General features: G+C 44.0%; 1 protein-coding gene across 1 annotated transcript in view; it reads right to left on the reverse strand.

Moving 5' to 3' along the window:
* The window catches only part of rell2 (RELT like 2), a gene marked incomplete at its 3' end in the record, with an annotated part of 35270 nt that extends 13393 nt beyond the window's left edge, over nt 1–21877 (reverse strand). The window contains exons 1-2 of the mRNA XM_083786374.1: nt 21840–21877; nt 1765–2008 (exon numbers count right to left, since the gene is read on the reverse strand). Coding sequence (XP_083642500.1) covers nt 1765–1969 — 205 coding nt within the window. The remainder of the gene's footprint in view (nt 1–1764; nt 2009–21839) is intronic.
* Between the last annotated feature and the right edge of the window lie 230 nt (nt 21878–22107).

Genomic DNA, 22107 nt, shown 5'->3' on the forward strand with positions numbered 1-22107 from the left:
CTTCCTCACCCAGGAGTCAGCCAATCAGACAGACCCTTCCTCACCCAGGAGTCAGCTCAGCCCCTTATCCGCAGAGCCGTAGACAGAGTTACGCAAACTGTGTTCTTTCATGGGGCTTCAGTCCAATGGCGGCTCTCCTACATATAGACGTCTATTGAGAATGGGGGACAACCAACTGGGACAAGTCCTGGACCGGAAGTAGGCAGAAATGCATTGGACTCAGGCAACAGCCCAGTTTTAATGACATTAAATCCCTTTTAGATTGTTTTGTAGTAATAGTACAACATAAACATTACAGAGACTTTAGTTGTTACTGTACAACACTTTAAAACAGTTGTCATGTTGCACACATGCTTAAAATAGCTCTTATTTGCGCCGCCCTCGTTGAAAACAATGTATTTCCAACTCCAGCTTGTCTCAGTTCAGGCTGCATGAACAGCGCTCGAGCGCTGGGTTTCTGCCCCCTCTGTATCGTAACTCTTCTACGGGATGGCTCTGCTTATCCAGTCATCTCAGAGCTTGACTACTATACGACTCCCTACTTAGGCTACTAATGCAACCGTGCTGTGTCATCGGTCCACCTATTATTCTGAGGTAGGCGACCATTGGTCCGATGGTGCGCAGCATAAAGAAGCCAAACCCTAACCTCAGACAAACTGACCCCATAAGTAGGTCGCTCTGTATCAGCCCCAGGAACGTGGGAACGTATCCTCGCCACAATGCGCTGTCGCCCCCGGGGAGACGGAGCGCCACGCCTATAGCATCAGATCAGTTACATCACCGGACGGGGAAGCCGCCTCGCTTTGGTCCATGTGTGAGTCTGTCCATGGGTCGTATGAATGGGACTTACAGTAACCCATTAAAGTTACAGTAACGAAACCGCTCTCAAAGGGCACCTACGGATGGCTGCAATTCGAAACTGGCCTCTGTAAAATCTGAATCCCCCCCACCCCCCCCCCCCATTTTCCCTCACTGTATATTGTATCTTTTCCCTTTTTTGCTTCCCATATGATGAATTCCTGTTCTGTACTTTAGCTACATAGAAATGTCTATTTGTATGTCTCTAAATGTCTGTATGTCTTTAAATGTTTTGATGAATTGAACAATGTGGACCCTGTTGTAAACAAGTGTAATGCTTAATTGGGTCGTCCACTCACAGTTGACAGTCTTTGTATTGAGTTTGTGCTTAAAATTTACTGTAAATTCTACAAACTGTTAATAAATATTTCAATCAATCAAAAACGCATTAACCCATTTTGACCTGAGATCAGATTCTAAAAATGTCTTCTACACCCTGACAGTTTTCTGAAAAAGCTGTGTTTCTATGTCAGTTGATTTTTCAAAAATAACAGACCTACAAGCTCATAGCGCGCCACTCGGTCACTTAGGGTTAGGGTTAGGTATAGTTTTACTGAGGTTAAGGTTAGGGTTAGGTATAGTTTTAATGAGGTTAGGGTTAGGGTTAGGTTTAGGCTGTCAATCACAGCGACTGGCCAATCACAGCGCGTCGTCTGCACAACCCGTGTAGGCTTTGGTTTGTCACGACTAGAAATAAAATAGAAATGTGCTGCCAAAAACAACACTAACAGCACCAACAACACACTGACCCTGATGGTCACCACCAGCCCAACTCACCCTCCACGGTGCTCAGAGCCCTACTCACCCTCCACGGTGTTCAGACCCTGACAGTCACCACCAGCCCAACTCACCCTCCATGGTGTTCAGAGCCAACTCACCCTCCACGGTGCTCAGAGCCCTACTCACCCTCCACGGTGTTCAGAGCCTGCTTCTTGTCGTCCAGCTCCTCGTCGTCGTCCATGCCGGCCGTGCGACAGCGGTAGCCGTTCTTCTTCAGCAGGTGACACACCAGGAAGCCCAGCAGGCCCGTGACGAAGAACAGGAAGACCACCACGAAGATCATGTAGGGGGGAGGGGGCTCCCCCACCGCCCCCGCGTCCAGGTCTGTCATGGTGGTGGTGGTGGTGGTGGTGGTGGGGAGGGGAGGAGGCTGAGGGAGAGAGAGAGAGAGAGAGAAGACCGTTATTGATCCCGCCAACAGTAGTATGCTGTCATGCTGTAGGTCAATGGTTCTCAACCTGTGGGCCGGGGACCACTGGTGGGCCGTGAAGGTATTACAAGTGGGCCCCTGAATGAGGGGAATGAAGGACCCCCCCCCCCCCCCCTCCCCCTTCTTTAATTCTTACAGTATGCAAATGTAACCAATTCGTCAGAGTTGGGACTTCTGCAGGGAGGGCGTCAGGATAAACTATGGACTCAACTCTTCATTATTGACAAAACACAGAGCATGAAATATTACCATGAGGAGGAAAGGGCTTGAGGTCTAAGTTTAGTCCGATAAGAACTGAAGCGAGATGCCAATCCTGCTGATGAAGAAGGTTTATCTAAAGAGCCCTGTAGTCCAGTGTGTCTGGGTCGTATAAGGCCTTAAAATGGCCTGGTTTAGCACAGAGGTGTCTGGGTCGTATAAGGCCTTAATGTCCTGGTTTAGCACAGAGGTGTCTGGGTCGTAAGGCCTTAATGTCCTGGTTTAGCACAGAGGTGTCTGGGTCGTATAAGGCCTTATAATGGCCTGGTTTAGCACAGAGGTGTCTGGGTCGTAAGGCCTTATAATGTCCTGGTTTAGCACAGAGGTGTCTGGGTCGTATAAGGCCTTATAATGGCCTGGTTTAGCACAGAGGTGTCTGGGTCGTAAGGCCTTATAATGTCCTGGTTTAGCACAGAGGTGTCTGGATCGTAAGGCCTTAATGTCCTGGTTTAGTACAGAGGTGTCTGGATCGTATGGCCTTAATGTCCTGGTTTAGCACAGAGGTGTCTGGGTCGTATAAGGCCTTAAAATGTCCTGGTTTAGCACAGAGGTGTCTGGGTCGTAAGGCCTTATAATGTCCTGGTTTAGTACAGAGGTGTCTGGGTCGTAAGGCCTTAATGTCCTGGTTTAGCACAGAGGTGTCTGGGTCGTAAGGCCTTAATGTCCTGGTTTAGCACAGAGGCGTCTGGGTCGTAAGGCCTTATAATGTCCTGGTTTAGCACAGAGGTGTCTGGGTCGTATAAGGCCTTAATGTCCTGGTTTAGCACAGAGATGTCTGGGTCGTATAAGGCCTTATAATGTCCTGGTTTAGCACAGAGGTGTCTGGGTCGTATAAGGCCTTAATGTCCTGGTTTAGCACAGAGGTGTCTGGGTCGTATAAGGCCTTAATGTCCTGGTTTAGCACAGAGGTGTCTGGGTCGTATAAGGCCTTATAATGGCCTGGTTTAGCACAGAGGTGTCTGGGTCGTATAAGGCCTTATAATGGCCTGGTTTAGTACAGAGGTGTCTGGGTTGTATAAGGCCTTATAATGGCCTGGTTTAGCACAGAGGTGTCTGGGTCATATAAGGCCTTAATGTCCTGGTTTAGCACACAAGCTGCTGGACTCTCTCTTTCTCTCCTGGTGAGAGCTGGTCGAGGGTCTTTCAGGGTCAGCTGAAAGTTTTGGTTACACAGAGACCTGCTGTTGGCTACACGGATATGTAGATGTTGTCTAACCTCAATGTGTTGTCATGACATCAGGCACTCAAACAAACGTATCAGTCAGCTCCATATATGGGCATAAAAGGGTGCCCCCCAAAAGGGTGCGACCTTTTGTCCATGTATGTATGGGCACATACTGATGACATCAGGGATCTCCATATATTGGAATAAAATGGACGAAGACTGACAGATATCTCCATATATGGACACATCACCATGCCCATGAATGGGCATATACTGCGCTTTATTAATTATGGTCGTGATAACCCGTCACTTAATTCTCGAGGGCCTAGCTAGCAACGTAGTGTGAGTGAAAATCATAAGTAGGCCTATAACAGATAAATAATATAAATGAGAGTCCCCCACTGACAGTAAGTTGTGTTTACGCAGCAGTATATCAATAAATGAATACATGAACCCACAACCATCCTCAGTACTGCACGTGACATGCACAAGATCAATATTTCAGAAGCCTTTAACTACAGTGAGGTATAATTAACCCATGGTGTTACATGTGGTGGGTTTGCTGGGGCATGCAGGGCGGCAGTGGATCAGCGGTAGAGTGGCCGGTTCGATCCCTGTGGGCTCCCCCATGAGTTGGTGTCCAAGTGTCCTTGAGCAAGACTCTGAACCCCTAATTGCTCCTGATGCAGTGGCGTGCACAGATAGACACTAGGGGTGCTAGAGCACCACCTGCCCTTGCCCTCTGGACAGCAATGTGCCCTTACAGTGTACAGTATGTGGACCATGGTTACATTGATCAATTCTTGATAAAAAATTCTAATATTATATATGCCTCAAAATCTATAAATATCACACTATTAGGCAACTTGCCGGTTCCACGCGCTGCACAAGGTGCCCTTTTACACTTGAGCACCTGCCCCTCTAAATGTCTGTGCACGCCACTGTCCCGATGAGCAGGTTGGTGCCGTGCATGGTTTCCTCGGTTTAATCGGTGTGTGAATGTGTGAATGTACTGTAATGCACAATCTATATGTAAAGCACCTTGGATAAAAGCACTTTATAAATGCACCATTTACCATTTTGGTGTTTTGCTCTACGGTAGGCTAGTCATATCGTCACTGTCAAGTAGAACGTTTAGAAACCTCTCATCTTCCATATTCTAACTTTTTGTGTTTTTTCCACAAACGCCTTTTGGTGTTTTAAGCATTATGTTATGCTTTAGCTGTTGAAAAATAGCAGATCTACAAGCTCATAGCTTGTATGTCTGCTATTTTTGAAAAATCGTGAAAATGTGGCGCAAATCTTTGAATATATATTCTTTCAGAGCGAACGTTTTTAACTCAAATCGTTGATTCTGCATGGGGGGGTCCCTGGAACATCATATTTTAAGATGGGGGTCGGCGGTCAAATACAGATAATTCTGGGGGTCCTTGACATGAAAAAGTTTGAGCACCACTGACATAGAAACACATGCAGGTTTTAAGCGTTATGTTATACTTTAGCTATTGAAAAATAGCAGACCTACAAGCTCATAGCGCAGCTCCGAGTACCACGCTACAAGCTTGTAGGCCTCTATATTTTTGAACAATCGTGAAAATGTGGTGTAAATCTTTGAATATATTCTTTCAGAGAGAATGTTTTTAACTCAAATCTTTGCTTCTGGGGGGTTATGAATGAATAGTTTATTTTGATCTTTCAGAGGGAGACATTACACAAAAACAGTTAACTTTTTCTTTTTAGGTGATGGAAAAGGCATAGGCAGAAGCTTAAAGCTTATTAGTGCCTATCCTTATCTCAACGTATTCCAAAATACTGTTGAAGATATGCATCACAATCAACATATATAAATAAAACTAACAAATGACATTTATAGAAGAAGAAAAGAAAATTAAACAAACAAAAAACAAAAACAGAAAACAGACAACGAGAAAAAAGACAAAAACAGACAAAGCTGTTATACTTTAGTCCAACACTACATAGCATAACATGGCTCAGCTCCCCACTCATTCCAGGTTATAATTATACAATAATTTCAGTTTGAGCCTCTTTTTAAATTGTTTTAGGTTGTTGCTTTGCTTTATGGGCTCAGACAAGCTGTTCCACAGCTTAACTCCATGAACAGAAACACACATGCTCTTCAAGGTATAGTTCCAACACTTATTTGTTTAAAGTTTAGTTTCCCTCTCAGCTCATACCTCCCATCCCTATCCCCAAACCTTTTTTGGATATTTCCAGGAAGCAGATTATGTCTTGCTTTAAATAATAGTTGAGCTGTTTTAAAATCAACTAAATCAAAAAACTTTAATGTATGTGAATTCAGAAACAGTGAATTTGTGTGTTCATAGTAATTTACTATGTCCTGTAAATTACTGGAACAACATATTTTCAGATGGGGGTCAGTGGCCAAATACATATCATTTTCGGGGTCCTTGTCATGAAATATTGAGCCTATTTCAGAAAACTGTCATGATTTATAAGACATTTTAAAAATTTCGATGTCAGGCCAAAATGAGTTAATCCAGAGTGATTTTAAGTAAGCAAGAACAACACATAAAAAGCATACAGTAGAGTAGAAGTACTGTAGTCCATCAAGCATCATAAGTAAACCAAGAACAGTAGATTATCTGTACAATCCTTAATCCAATGTACTTATTTAGACGTAGTTATAAATGCATGATAATACTTTTAATTTATTAAATATTTATAAAGCCCCCCCCCACCCCCCACCCCTCCTGAGCTTGTAGATTGGCTAGTTTTGCTACTTTTAGGTCATCAACAAACACGTTTCTGATATTCAGTACAGTTACAGTACAGTATGTCTCTGAGTCTGAACAGGACAGGACTGAGGGACATATGCTACTGATAAGTAAGTGTGTGTGTGTGTGTGTGTGTGTGTGTGTGTGTGTGTGTGTGTGTGTGTGTGTGTGTGTGTGTGTGTGTGTGTGTGTGTGTGTGTGTGTGTGTGTGTGTGAGAGAGAGAGAGATGCTACTGGGTGTCAATGGGTGCTGATAAGAGAGGGAGGGCAACTCTGATAAGGAAAGGGGTCCTCTCGGAGAGGGCGTGTGTGCGTGCGTGCGTGCGTATTGTGTATGTGAGTGCATGCATACTGAATGTAGTCTGTGTTTGCATCGGGTTAAGCTATAGCTTAATGCTACTAGCTCCATGCTAGCAGGGGGATTCTCTTTAGTTTGCCTCTTCTACAAAAAAAAAAGTACAAGTTACAACTACAACTTAAGAGGAAAGTCTGCATAGGCCGGCAGTGTCGGTAGGCCAATCAGAGGCAGGCGGGGCGTTACTATGTCTATGCTCGGACGTAGATTAGAATCACGCATGGGATACACGCACTCGACGCACGCACGCGCACGCACACGCATGTACACACACACACACACACACGCGAGCACACACACACACACACAGGAGTTTTCATAGAGGCTTTGCTGAACCGACAGTGCATAAAATTGATGTCCAGTCTCTGGCCTGACGTCCCCTCCGTGCAGCAGAACCAACGTGTCCAGTGATGTAAACGGAGGGCGTTGCCATGGAGACGCACCGGCAAGACAAACAATCACACGCTGTGTTTGGACAGCGTCTCAGAGCAGCCTGCCGGGTTGCCACGTATGCTCATTGTGAGCCACTTTTGGCTTGTTCTTTTTTTTTCTTTCTGTAAAGTCAAAGCAACTGCCGATGAGTCAGACCTGCGTTGCCAGTTAACCCATTCTGACCTGAGATCAGATTCATACGAGGTTTCCACTGGACACACACTGGTCTGATTAACCCATTCTGACCTGAGATCAGATTCTAAAAATGTCAGTCGTTCTTCGATTTTTTTCAAAAATAGCAGACCTACAAGCTCGTATCGCGCCACTCGGTGGCGCGATATGAGCTTGTAGATCTGCTATTTTTCAATAGGTAAAGCACGACATGATGCCAACACCAAAATGGGTGCCCGTTCAGAATGGGTTAAGAGTCACCCGTGCTGCGGGTTAAAAATCACACGTGCTGCGGGTCAAAAATCACACTTGCTGCCAGTTACACCAGAAGCATGCAGTTCAAGTCCGTTGCTCTCCCCTTGTCCCCCATATATGGGGACTAGGTTGGCGGAGGGTGTGTAAAGCCCAGGATCACATTAGATGATTGACACAGGGGTGAAAAATGGGTTACAAAATCGTGGGATAGAAAATATATTATGAAATTGACTTATGGGCCAGCCGACGGCCATGTCACTCTGTTAGACATAACCATAAAAAACACCATACAATAGGCATGTCACGATGACTCAGACCATAACCATAGACAAACCCACGACGCCCAGAGTTCTCCAGAACCGTCGATTTGACGGGTACACCGGCTGCCAGACACTTGGTGTGAGATCTCACCTCCAGTTCCAAAAATATCTCCTGACTATATTCTATAGAGGCCGGGGCTCGGAGTATCTCCTGACTATATTCTATAGAGGCCGGGGTGAGGAGTATCTCCTGACTATATTCCATAGAGGCCGGGGTGAGGAGTATCTCCTGACTATATTCCATAGAGGCCGGGGCTTGGAGTATCTCCTGACTATATTCTATAGAGGCCGGGGCTCGGAGTATCTCCTTACTATATTCCATAGAGGCCGGGGCTCGGAGTATCTCCTGACTATATTCTATAGAGGCCGGGGCTCGGAGTATCTCCTGACTATATTCCATAGAGGCCGGGGCTCGGAGTATCTCCTGACTATATTCCATAGAGGCCGGGGTGAGGAGTATCTCCTGACTATATTCCATAGAGGCCGGGGTGAGGAGTATCTCCTGACTATATTCTATAGAGGCCGGGGCTCGGAGTGTCCTATTTATTTGAGGATTTGCTCACCCATATTTTTCTGAATCCATTCCGGCTTTGTCGAGCGTATATTATATGGACACTATGTGGCCTGTGTTGGAGGGAGGGACGCCAGGCGGGGAGGGGGACAGGCAGGCACCCTGTCCTGTCAGCCAGAGGGAGGGGTAGGGCGGGGGGGAGGGAGGGGTAGGGGAGGGAGGGGGGAGGGAGGGAGGGTTCTCCTCCCGGTCGGGGGTCCTCCTCACTGGCCAGTGTGTCAGAAGGTACAAGTACACCGCAGTGGTTCACAAACCTTTTCATGTCAAGGAACGCCAAAATGACCCTCATTAGCCCGCAGACCCCCATTTGAAAATAAATGCCCCTCCATAAGAGAATATTTATAAGGCTCTAGGGCCCCAGTATTTAATGGCATTTCTATCTCTGGGACCCCCAATACATATTGTAAAATCAATCTTAATGTAACTCTGAGAGTGTACAATAGGACCTTGGACATTGGTTCCATTTGTACACTCTCAGAGTTACAGACCCATAAGGGTCCATTTGGGTCCTAACTATCATTTAGCTGGGGACCCCCTGGAACTCCCTCAAGGACCCCTGGGGGTCCCCGGACTGACGTACAGTACATGTTTTGTGGGGAGGGAACAATCAAATGACATATTGGGGAGGAAAACAGCTGTAAAATCACACCCGTGTGAAGTGAGTGGTGCAATTCCGTGTGGGGGTTCCCGGGGGGGGGGTCCAGACCCACAGGAACGCACCCAGGGTACCGGCCCGGTACTGTACTGGCACACCCGAAAGCGTCATATATACAGTTAATACGTGCGTGCGTGTTTGTGTGTGCGTGTGTGTTGCGCACAGGTGTTGAAAAACAACCATGCTGTTTTCGTGCTCATATACCCAGCCACCCAGCCACCCACCCAGCCACCCACATAGCTCCGTAAGGGAGTGGTTGCACCACTCAAAAACTAAAAGCTATGTCTGTCCATCAACCTTTTTTATTGTCCACTATATGAGGATGCATTTGTGTGCCAGGAAGTGGCTGGAAACTAACTCACTTCCTCCACTACATACTTGAGTACAGAGAACTGATTTTGCTGTTGTTTTGAGTTAAGAAAGGCTCCGTTTTATGGTTTGAATTTAGATTCATTTCCTGTTGCTTTCCAGAGCAAAGGAGGTCACATACTGCATGCACACGTGCACGCACGTACACGCACGCACAGAAACGCACACGCATGCACAGTGTAAGTGTATACATAAGAGTGCTGCTAAACTCCTGTGTCAGTAGTCACAGTGTGCTACTTTATCGTGTCCCCGGTGGGAGCCTGCTGCTGCTGCCTGCTGCTGGTGAGAACTGACTGAGAAACATTATCCACCATGCTCCACCCTGGATGTTTCACTACACATTATCCACCATGCTCCACCCTGGATGTTTCACTAAACATTATCCACCATGCTCCCCCCTGGATGTTTCACTACACATTATCCACCATGCTCCACCCTGGATGTTTCACTAAACATTATCCACCATGCTCCACCCTGGATGTTTCACTAGACATTATCCACCATGCTCCACCCTGGATGTTTCACTACACATTATCCACCATGCTCCCCCCTGGATGTTTCACTACACATTATCCACCATGCTCCACCCTGGATGTTTCACTACACATTATCCACCATGCTCCACCCTGGATGTTTCACTACACATTATCCACCATGCTCCACCCTGGATGTTTCACTAAACATTATCCACCATGCTCCACCCTGGATGTTTCACTACACATTATCCACCATGCTCCACCCTGGATGTTTCACTAAACATTATCCACCATGCTCCACCCTGGATGTTTCACTAAACATTATCCACCATGCTCCACCCTGGATGTTTCACTAAACATTATCCACCATGCTCCACCCTGGATGTTTCACTACACATTATCCACCATGCTCCACCCTGGATGTTTCACTAAACATTATCCACCATGCTCCACCCTGGATGTTTCACTACACATTATCCACCATGCTCCACCCTGGATGTTTCACTAGACATTATCCACCATGCTCCACCCTGGATGTTTCACTAAACATTATCCACCATGCTCCACCCTGGATGTTTCACTAAACATTATCCACCATGCTCCACCCTGGATGTTTCACTAAACATTATCCACCATGCTCCACCCTGGATGTTTCACTAAACATTATCCACCATGCTCCACCCTGGATGTTTCACTACACATTATCCACCATGCTCCACCCTGGATGTTTCACTAAACATTATCCACCATGCTCCACCCTGGATGTTTCACTACACATTATCCACCATGCTCCACCCTGGATGTTTCACTAAACATTATCCACCATGCTCCACCCTGGATGTTTCACTACACATTATCCACCATGCTCCACCCTGGATGTTTCACTACACATTATCCACCATGCTCCACCCTGGATGTTTCACTAAACATTATCCACCATGCTCCACCCTGGATGTTTCACTACACATTATCCACCATGCTCCACCCTGGATGTTTCACTACACATTATCCACCATGCTCCACCCTGGATGTTTCACTAAACATTATCCACCATGCTCCACCCTGGATGTTTCACTCCTGCAGCGCTTCAACTAAGATGCCTTAATTCCTGCTGCAAAACAATCCGGGGTGCATATAACCTTGGCATTTTTAAGAATTGCCTTATAGGCCTATAAGCCATTTAGACCTGACCTTCTACAAAATGTCTTCTAAATGTCTGTTTCAAAAATAGCAGAGCTTGTTAGCCTGGAAAACCCAGACGTAATTCCTGTGAGATATACAGTAGGTTTAAGGGATTGGGTTTCGGGTATAGGATGACAGACTAAATGCGGTTAGTACGTCAGAACAAACACATGCACCCAAACAAGCCAGCCTGCCATGCGTCTGTGGCTCAAAACGAAGCACTGTCCATGCGTAAAGACCATCAAATAGGCCTATACCCATGCTCTGACTCCATCAATCTACTATAATAATAATAATAATATTATATATTTTATTTATAAGGCGCCTTTCAGGGCACTCAAGGTCGCCGTACACGTTAAAAACAGTCAATACAAAAACACAGTTTAAAGCAAAACAAAACGAAGGCACAGCTTGCAGCAGAAGACAACAAAGGTCAGCCATATGCCTAGACAGGTTAGCCTGGCTAATAAACAAAGGTCAGCCATATGCCATATGCCTAAACAGGTTAGCCTGGCTAATAAGCCAGACACCAATCAGCTGAGAAATTGCCTACCACACGACTGTGATATTAGTCTGGCTTATTAGCCAGGCTATAAACAGGTGGGTTTTGAGGTGACATGTTTCTAATATCAGGGGGGGAGGGAGTTCCAGAGGTGAGGGGCAGAGCGGCTGAAGGCTCTTAATTGACCCCATGGTGGAGAGACGGGCTGGGAGGACCTTATGGGTGAGGGAGGAGGCAGACCTTAAGAGACCGGGTGGGAATGTTGACGTGGACAAGGTCAGACAGGTATGGGGGGGGGGGGGGGGGGTTATGAATGGCCTTGAATGTATGGAGATGGATCTTGTATAGTCGATATGGGATGTACTACACATACATCTCTTCTGTACATAAAATAATCCCTCAATTCAACATGAAAGGTGGATCCATTTTACTGGAAACAAACAGCCATTCAAAACGATCTGTGGAAACACGGTCGGTCTCTCACTCAACCTCGGAAGGTTTTGATGAACAGATGACAGATTAATCCAGAGTGATTTACAGTAAGCAAGAACAAAAACATCATATAGCCTACATAAAAAGAATTGCCATCATGGTGGCTAAGCTCGTATAACAATTCTGTGATTCCCCTATAGTGAGTTTTAAAAGGATTGCCATGGAGGACCCATTTCGCAGACATAGCTCCTGCTTCAACATATAGGAAATGTTGTTGCTCTAAGTCTTAAATTAGTTTAGTAGCAAACGTTGTTATTTTGTTTTTATTTGGTCATTTTATTAGATCTTTCCTTGAGCTTCCTGCCTTCCTACAGTGGGTACTTATATGCTTTACAAATGTTATTTTGTCTGTCCTAAATGTTGTCCTGTATTAGCTGTTACTGGCAGAGCTGAGTAACATGATTTGCTTTGGCCAGTTCTCAATTGTAAAAAGAGACGTTGACACGCTCAATGTGGGTTTTTTTTTACTGGTTAAAGGAGCATTCAGTGATTTGGGTGATTTGATTCGCACACACTACAGTGGGGGGGGGGGGGGGGGGGGGGGGGGGGGACATGCAACAGGCCAACAGCACGCACTACAGTGGGCTGGACACGCAACAGGCCAACAGCACGCACACCAACCAAGGCCTGCCAAGGCCCTGATATTTGAATAAGGGGGAAATCACTGAATATACCTTTAAATAAAGGTTAAATTAACCCATTTTAGGCGGGAACCCCTTTTGGTGTAAGCATTATGCTATGCTTTAGCTATTTTTTAAATATCGAAGAACCACTGGCATAGAAACATAGCTTTTCAGAAAACTGTCAGGATTTGGAAGACATTTATAGAATCGTTCCCAGGTCAAAAGGGGTTAAAAAACTGAACCTGCAGTAGTGAACAGTAGTGGACAGTAGTGGACAGTAGTGGACAGTAGTGGACACATGATGTGACCTGCAGCAGACGTTGATATGAGAGACAGGGACGTGATCACATAGACATCAAAGGGGGCGTCAGCCCCTTGCCCTTTCTACCCATCTGTAAAACAACTGTCCTCTCCTATAGACCACGAATGCAGCGTTTACTACATGATGAAAGAACTGCAGACATGATATGATACTATACTATAGACATGATACTATACTGATGAAAGACCTTCAATGGAACAGACATGATATGATACTATACTATAGACATGATACTATACAATACATGATGGAAGAACTGCAATGGAACAGACATGATATGATACTATACTATAGACATGATACTATACATCTCCATAAAATCCAACTGGTCCAGAACGCTGCAGCCCGCATCATCACCAAAACCCCTGCCATCTCCCACATCACCCCCGTTCTTCACCAACTCCACTGGCTACCCATCAAATACCGCATAGACTACAAGATCCTCCTCAACACATTCAATGCCATCCATAACCTCTCCCCCCCTTACCTGTCTGATCTCATCATATCAACACTCCCACCCGGTCACTCAGGTCTGCCTCCTCCACCAACTCACTGTTCCCCCAGCTCGTTTGTCCACCATGGGGGGTAGAGCTTTCAGCCGCTCTGCCCCTCGCCTCTGAACAGCCTTCCCCCCGACATCCGAAACATGGACTCACTCCCCACCTTCAATCCCACCTCAAAACTCACCTTTCAGACAAGCCTACTCCCACCTTGAGTAGAGTCTGCTGCAGGCCTTTTGTGTGTTTTTAAACTTGCTGTATTTTAAACTTGCTTATTGTTTTGTATTTTTCTGTTTTGTTAGGCGACCTTGAGTGACCTGAAAGGCGCCATATAAATAAATGTATTATTATTATTATTATTAATACATGATGGAAGAACTGCAGACATGATATGATACTATACTATAGACATGATACTATACATGATGAAAGAAGTGTAATGGAACAGACATGGAAGGAGAACAGAATGAGTGTCAGAGAAGGTGTATCTGGTATCATTGAACACAGACGTCAGTCTGCTTTCTGATAAAAGCATTGCAGATTGTCACACGGTGTCAAGTCAAGGGTATGAGTTAAAAGAGTGTTAAAAGTACAAAAGTATTGGCATACTTTTAATACTCTACTTAAAGGACAGAGTGCCAAAGAAAACCATCCGATATAAAATGTATAAAGCTGAGCTTGTAGAACGGTTATTTTCAAATGGCCTAAAATGTTAGGGCACTGCTGAAGTGGTTAATGTATGTTTTGTAATAATAATAATAATAATAATAATAATCTACAAAGTAACTAGTATCTAAAGTTCTCAAATAAATGTAGTGAGGGTAAAAAGTATACTGGGGATTGGAAATATTGCATCACTCTCTGCAGATAGACACCCCCCCCCCCCCTTCCTCACAGCTGGAGTGTGTGTGTGAAATGAAACCTGTAGTTAATAACTATAATAACTATAAAACTGTCCAAATAATAGTACTGGAGTAGATTTACAAAGTATCACACGATGGAAAGACTCACGTAGACTCAGGGGGTTCTCAACGTTTCTGTGCTGATGAGACCCGAAAATGCTTTGGCCATGTCTCGGGAACCCCCCGCCCCACCCCCCCACCCCGCCCCCCCCCCCTCCCCACCACCAATACAAACTGACTGCAAAAATGACCTCAGATCAGATTCTAAAAATGTCTTCTAAATCCTGACAGTTTCTGAAAAGCTATATGTTTCTATGTCAGTCGTTCTTCGATTTCTCAAAAATAACAGACCTACAAGCTCATAGCGCGCCACTCGGTGGCGCGCTATGGGCTTGTAGATCTGCTATTTTTCAATAGCTAAAGCACAACATAATGCCAAACATAACACCAAAAGGGGTTCCCCGCCCAACATATTATATCATAAATAAATACTGAAACCAGATATAAATCAATTAAGGAAAGTGTAGCATGTGCTCTGTGTACTATATGTAAACTATTCATTTACATTTCCAGCCATTCACTTGCAACAAAATATATATAATTTGGGGACCCCCCCAAAATAATTTGGCGACCCCCTGGGGGTCGAGACCCACGGGTTGAGAACCCTTGACGTAGAGTAACAGTACCTCAAGATTGTACTAAATTTCAGTACTTTGCACTGAATGTATACTTCAAGTATACTTGTTTTTCTTTCCAATGAGACTGGCTTATGGATGGACTGAAATAACACTGACAGACTGACACACACACACACACACACACACACACACACACACACACACACACTCACACACACAGGGGGGTGACTCAGCGATATCATGACCTCTACACAACCCCCCCCCACCCCCCTCCCTCTGACATCACTGGGAGTGGGCGGTGTTTAGAAAGACGATGAGGGGGAAAAAATGTGTGTGTGTGTGTGTGTGTGTGTGTGTGTGTGTGTGTGTGTGTGTGTGTGTGTGTGTGTGTGTGTGTGTGTGTGTGTGTGTGTGTTAGATAGAGAGAGATGCAAAAGGAGCATAGAAGAGAGAATATAACTAAAGCGACAGACAGACAGACAGACAGACAGACAGACAGACATCGCTGCCCCCGGTGTCTGATGACAGTAAGGTCATCCGATCTGCAACTCCCCCCCCCCCCCCCCCAGCTGACTGTGACCTGGACAAACCCTTTCACACACACACACACACACACCTGGACGAACCCCCCCTTCGCTCATCAAATGCACCGTCACATATACACACCCAGTGGTCCTTGAGGGCGTTCCCGGTGGTCCCCAGCTAAATGAATGATGGAGACTTGGTAACCTCCTGGACCCTTAAAGATCTTTAACTCTGTGAGTACATAAAGTTTACACTCCCAAAAGCCGTTAAACATCTGCCTCACTTACATTTCCAAGAAGTCCACACAACTAGAGTATATGTAGAAGAATTGTTATTTTGATCAACGTTTGCCTGTTGTTATCTCTCCTATAATGGTATACCAACACAATACAGCATGGAATTGTAATATGTGGACAAATCTTATCCAACGAAAACAAACAGATATTTTAGTCTTGGGTCTCAAATGGTGGTCCGTGGCTCAATGCTGAATACATAATGGACCTGAAACTGAAATGCAACAGCAACTACACACACACACACACACACACACACACACACACACACACACACACACACACACACACACACACACACACACACACACACACACACACAGTGTCACTGAGGCCACAATGTGAAACCTCTAACCTGATTAGATGAATGACAATGAGAGATGAGGAGAGAGAGAGAAGAGAGAGAGAGAGAGAGAGAGAGAGAGAGAGAGAGAGAGAGAGAGAGAGAGAGAGAGAGAGAGAGAGAGAGAGAAAGAGAGACATGGAGACTAGCATAGAATGCACAAACCACAGTGAATCTCCAATTGCCACCTGCTTTCCTTGTGACCTCATAGCGGCGCGCTACGAGCTTGTAGGTCTGCTATTTTTGAAAAATCGAAGAAGGACTGACAGAAAGATAGCTTTTCAGAAAACTGTCAGGATGTAGAAGACATTTTTATAATCTGATCTCAGGTCAAAATGGATTAATCACTTTCATGCCTATAAGTGTGTGGTTCTATGAGCTGCAGACTGTGTGGTTCTATAAGATGCAGACAGTGTGGTTCTATAAGATGCAGACAGTGTGGTTCTATAAGCTGCAGACAGTGTGTGGTTCTATAAGCTGCAGACAGTGTGTGGTTCTATAAGCTGCAGACAGTGTGTGGTTCTCTATAAGCTGCAGACAGTGTGTGGTTCTCTATAAGCTGCAGACAGTGTGTGGTTCTCTATAAGCTGCAGACAGTGTGTGGTTCTCTATAAGCTGCAGACAGTGTGTGGTTTCTCTATAAGCTGCAGACAGTGTGTGGTTCTCTATAAGCTGCAGACCACGTGTGTGGTTCTATAAGCTGCAGACAGTGTGTGGTTCTATAAGCTGCAGACAGTGTGTGGTTCTCTATAAGCTGCAGACAGTGTGTGGTTCTCTATAAGCTGCAACAGTGTGTGGGTTCTATAGGTATTGTTGTGTCATAACTGTCATGTATTCAGATAGGTATTGTTGTGTCATAACCTGTCATGGTATTGTTGTGTCATAACCTGTCATGTAGACGGAGTAGATGGATTCTTCTTTTGTTTTTCACTTCTGTTATTACAGAGTGTTCTTCATTACTGTAGTACCACCTGGTATTTGTCTGTATAGCCTTAAAAGTCACAAATGCTGCAACAACTAAACATTTGTTCAAAGATTGTTGGGCAACCACTACAGAGGCTCTATACATCAATGATCCACGTATGCTAACAGCATCCTAAGGTTAGCAAGGAATATCACCTCTAATACTATAGCCATGTTTTGTATGGAGAGTATAGGTTGCTGCCTTCAGAAGGAGAGATGGTGTTCCAGCATACAATAAGGTCAGACTGAAGAAGTCTTTTGTCCAACAGTCGACTTTGAGGCTTAACCCGGCTTTTGTCCAGGACTAGACTGAGCTGTGGACATTGCTCTGAGCCCTTATGTTATGTCTCTATGTATGTAACTGTATTTTTATTTCTGTTTTTGTGTTATGTCAAATGTGTGTATATGTGTTGCTTACAAGGCCGCTGGGCCGCAAGACAAATGTCAGTGCGAACTGACAATAAAGTACTATATCATATCATATCATATCATATCATATCATATCATATCATATCATATCATATCATATCATATGTATTCAGCTGCTGCATTGTGTTATAAACTGGCATTGATTGATGCATTCCTGAGACTGCCCGCTGCGGGAACAGGACAGGGCACTTAACCTTATTACTGGTGATCGCCATCTGCCATTGGCTAATTGAAAGCAGTGCCCTGGTTGTTGCTGGGAGTATTTGAATGGAGTACAAGAATGTCCGTTCGTCCCGAAGCACGCTCGCCACGGGTCAGTGTCCTCTTAACCTAACTTAATCTCAGTAAAACTATGTCTCAACTATCAACCCAGCCTTATTCCTAAACTTAACCTCAGCGAAACTATGTCTAAACCTAACCATATATTCCTAAACGTAACCTCAGCTAAACTATGCCTAAACCTAGCCTTCCCACTGAGCAATTGTCGGCTTTTAGATGGCTAAAAATGGGTAAAAATAGTCTAAAAATGAAAGTTTTTATAGCGGTCTAGGCTTAGATTAGATTAGATCATTTCAATGTCTATAATTATATAAACGGTCTATATTTAGCCTGGTTAATTCAACGTTGTTGCCATTTAGCAGTATTTAGACTACAAAAATGCTCAGTGGGTTATTCCTAAACGTAACCTCAGCCAAACTATGCCTAAACCCAGCCTTATTCCTAAACGTAACCTCAGCCAAACTATGCCTAAACCCAGCCTTATTCCTAAACGTAACCTCAGCCAAACTATGCCTAAACCCAGCCTTATTCCTAAACGTAACCTCAGCCAAACTATGCCTAAACCCAGCCTTATTCCTAAACGTAACCTCAGCCAAACTATGCCTAAACCTAGCCTTATTCCTAAACGTAACCTCAGCCAAACTATGCCTAAACCTAGCCTTATTCCTAAACGTAACCTCAGCCAAACTATGCCTAAACCCAGCCTTATTCCTAAACGTAACCTCAGCCAAACTATGCCTAAACCTAGCCTTATTCCTAAACGTAACCTCAGCCAAACTATGCCTAAACCCAGCCTTATTCCTAAACGTAACCTCAGCCAAACTATGCCTAAACCCAGCCTTATTCCTAAACGTAACCTCAGCCAAACTATGCCTAAACCTAGCCTTATTCCTAAATGTAACCTCAGTAACCTGTTGATTTGTCCATTGTATTGGGAAGAAAACCCGTACTGGATCCGTGGATCCGGATCCAGATCTTTAAATAGTAAAATCAACAGGAATCTAACATTTTTATGAAAAGATAAAACCACATGAGTTTTGGTGATGCTCTATATTGTCTGAATCAACTTTCTTTGTGTTTGTTTACGTACTAAAAGAGTGACTTTGACTTTTAGCTACAATGTAAGTCAATGAGGAGCATATTTTGAATTATCAATTTCTAATCACTGGATCAGTATTGTTTTATTTCTTGTCCACATTTGGAGTTGCATCATGGCAAAGTAACTACACAACCCAAACCTAAAAAAAAAAAAAGCGGTCTTACCCTTTAACCTCAGTAACGAATACAGGAACCTGAAAGGGGGTCAACGTGTTTTGGGCCCAGCCTTGAATGCCACCCTTATGACCTCTGACCTCTGTCATCCATGACTCTGAGGAAGATGCAGTCAGGTCAGTTGTGTATACTCTGCAACTTAATAAAATAAAGACCAAGCTACTCCAGTGTGTTCTCTATATGAATACCAACACGCAAGCCTCGAAACACAGTCGCCCCGAGGGAAATCTGACGCTATTCACCTGCAGGTATTCCTAAACTTAACCTCAGAAAAACTATGTCTAAACCTAACCTTACTCCTGAACGTAACCCCAGTAAGACTATGTCTAAACCTAACCTTATTCCTAAACATAACCCCAGTAAAACTATGTCTAAACCTAACCTTATTCCTGAACGTAACCCCAGTAAAACTATGTCTAAACCTAACCTTATTCCTAAACATAACCCCAGTAAAACTATGTCTAAACCTATAACCTTATTCATAAACATAACCACAGTAAAATAATAACCTTATTCCTGAACGTAACCTCAGTAAAACTATGTCTAAACCTAACCTTATTCCTAAACATAACCCCGCAGTAAAACTATGTCTAAACCTAACCTTATTCCTGAACGTAACCCCAGTAAAACTATGTCTAAACCTAACCTTATTCCTGAACATAACCCCAGTAAAACTATGTCTAAACCTAACCTTATTCCTAAACATAACCCCGCAGTAAAACTATGTCTAAACCTAACCTTATTCCTGAACGTAACCCCAGTAAAACTATGTCTAAACATAACCTTATTCCTGAACGTAACCCCAGTAAAACTATATCTAAACCTAACCTTATTCCTGAACGTAACCCCAGTAAAACTATGTCTAAACCTAACCTTATTCCTGAATGTAACCTCAGTAAAACTATATCTAAACCTAACCTTATTCCTGAACGTAACCCCAGTAAAACTATGTCTAAACCTAACCTTATTCCTGAACGTAACCCCAGTAAAACTATGTCTAACCTAACCTTATTCCTGAACGTAACCCCAGTAAAACTAGTCTAAACCTAACCTTATTCCTGAACGTAACCCCAGTAAAACTATGTCTAAACCTAACCTTATTCCTAAACATAACCCCAGTAAAACTATGTCTAAACCTAACCTTATTCCTAAACATAACCCCAGTAAAACTATGTCTAAACCTAACCTTATTCCTGAACGTAACCTCAGTAAAACTATGTCTAAACCTAACCTTATTCCTGAACGTAACCCCAGTAAAACTATGTCTAAACCTATAACCTTACTCCTGAACGTAACCCCAGTAAAACTAGTCTAAACCTAACCTTATTCCTGAATGTAACCCCAGTAAAACTATGTCTAAACCTATAACCTTATTCCTAAACATAACCACAGTAAAACTATGTCTAAATTTCCAAAGAATACAAGAAACACTGCTCTGTGAAAGAAATTGAGTGTGTTTTGGAGCCTTCCAGTTTACCTCATTATAATGTATGGCTGAGACTCTCAAGTTGTCCAAATGACCAAAGCAGTAAAACTATAGGCTACCCCATGAATATGAGGTCTGAATTATAGATTGTAGATTATTAAAAGTTACGTAGGCAATTGTGGTGGTATTTTAATTTTTAATATACTACACAATAACTTTTTCAGTGTGGGACAGTAACTATAACTTGTATAAGGTAGCCTATAGGCCAACTTGAGTAGCCTACTATAGCAGGCCTACTGGGTAGGCTGCCTAAATATAGCATAGACGTTTTGTATGACTTTCACTCGCCCACATTTCAAACATTGTATACGTTAGAAAAGGACTACTGGGACCCAAGCATACACAAATATATCATAAATTGGGAGGCATACTATGATCCGACGGAGCATGGTCCGATCGAGGTGCGCTGGGGGTCGGGAGAGGGTTGGGGTTAGGTCTAGGTGTCTGCCCCTGGGGAGGTTAGGGTTAGGGTGAGGGTTTGAGGTATAGTTGTCGATCGGACCAATGCTCCGTCGGACCTGCTTTTCTTTTCTTTAAAAAAAAAACCCACAACATAGCTCCTACTTTTGAATACTTGAGTATTTCTAGCACTGCACACGCATTATAGCTAGAGGACACAGTACATCACGCAGTCAGTCAGTCAGTCAGTCAGAAACTCACTCCACAACAACTCCTTATAAATAAAAGATTCCCTGTTATTTATAACCACAGTAGCAAGACAACTACTATACTACTAGCCTATATATAAATACCATCATCTTCAGCTTATAATAATTGCCTTATTTTGGCATTAGATGTATAGTCCCAAAAAAACCCAACCGAAACAGTCGACGCAGCATTTAATAGCCGGCGTATATCGTCATCACCACCACCAATAACACTAGCAAAGACACCGCATGCAGTATAACGGTCAGTAAAGCGAGCATAATAATAATAAACAGGAGGGATATAGCGTCACTTATTGCCTGTTTTCGTCAAGCGACGCAGTGTAGCTAGACTCTTATGCACGATAATGATATAGGTGTACTCACGGTCAGTCGATCAGTCCATGCGGTGACAGCGAGAGCCTATACAGACCCTGCAGTATGAATTCAGTCGTGTGTGTGCGGCGCGCGCGCGTGTGTGTGTGTGTGTGTGTGTGTGTGTGTGTGTGTGTGTGTGTGTGTGTGTGTGAGACAGCGTGTGAGTGTGCGTGAGACAGTGTGTGTGTGTGTGTGTGTGCGTGCGCGTAGCCTACCGATGTGTTCTAATCCCGCAGCAGTTCCATCCTTCGTGCTGCTGCTGATGTGACCGTTTCACATCTCCGCTTTAAGAGAGAGAGAGAGAGAGAGAGAGAGAGAGAGAGAGAGAGAGAGAGAGAGAGGAGAGAGAGAGATGTTCTATGAGATGTTTTATATTTATGAAAACTTTCAGCTATTTATTACAGCATTGGATATTCAAATGTATGATTAAATATATATGAGAAAGAGAGATAGATCTATCTATAGATATTTAGATACATATTT

The sequence above is a fragment of the Protomyctophum parallelum genome (genome assembly GCF_964188405.1).
Source record: "Protomyctophum parallelum genome assembly, chromosome: 16".
Classification (NCBI taxonomy): domain Eukaryota; kingdom Metazoa; phylum Chordata; class Actinopteri; order Myctophiformes; family Myctophidae; genus Protomyctophum; species Protomyctophum parallelum.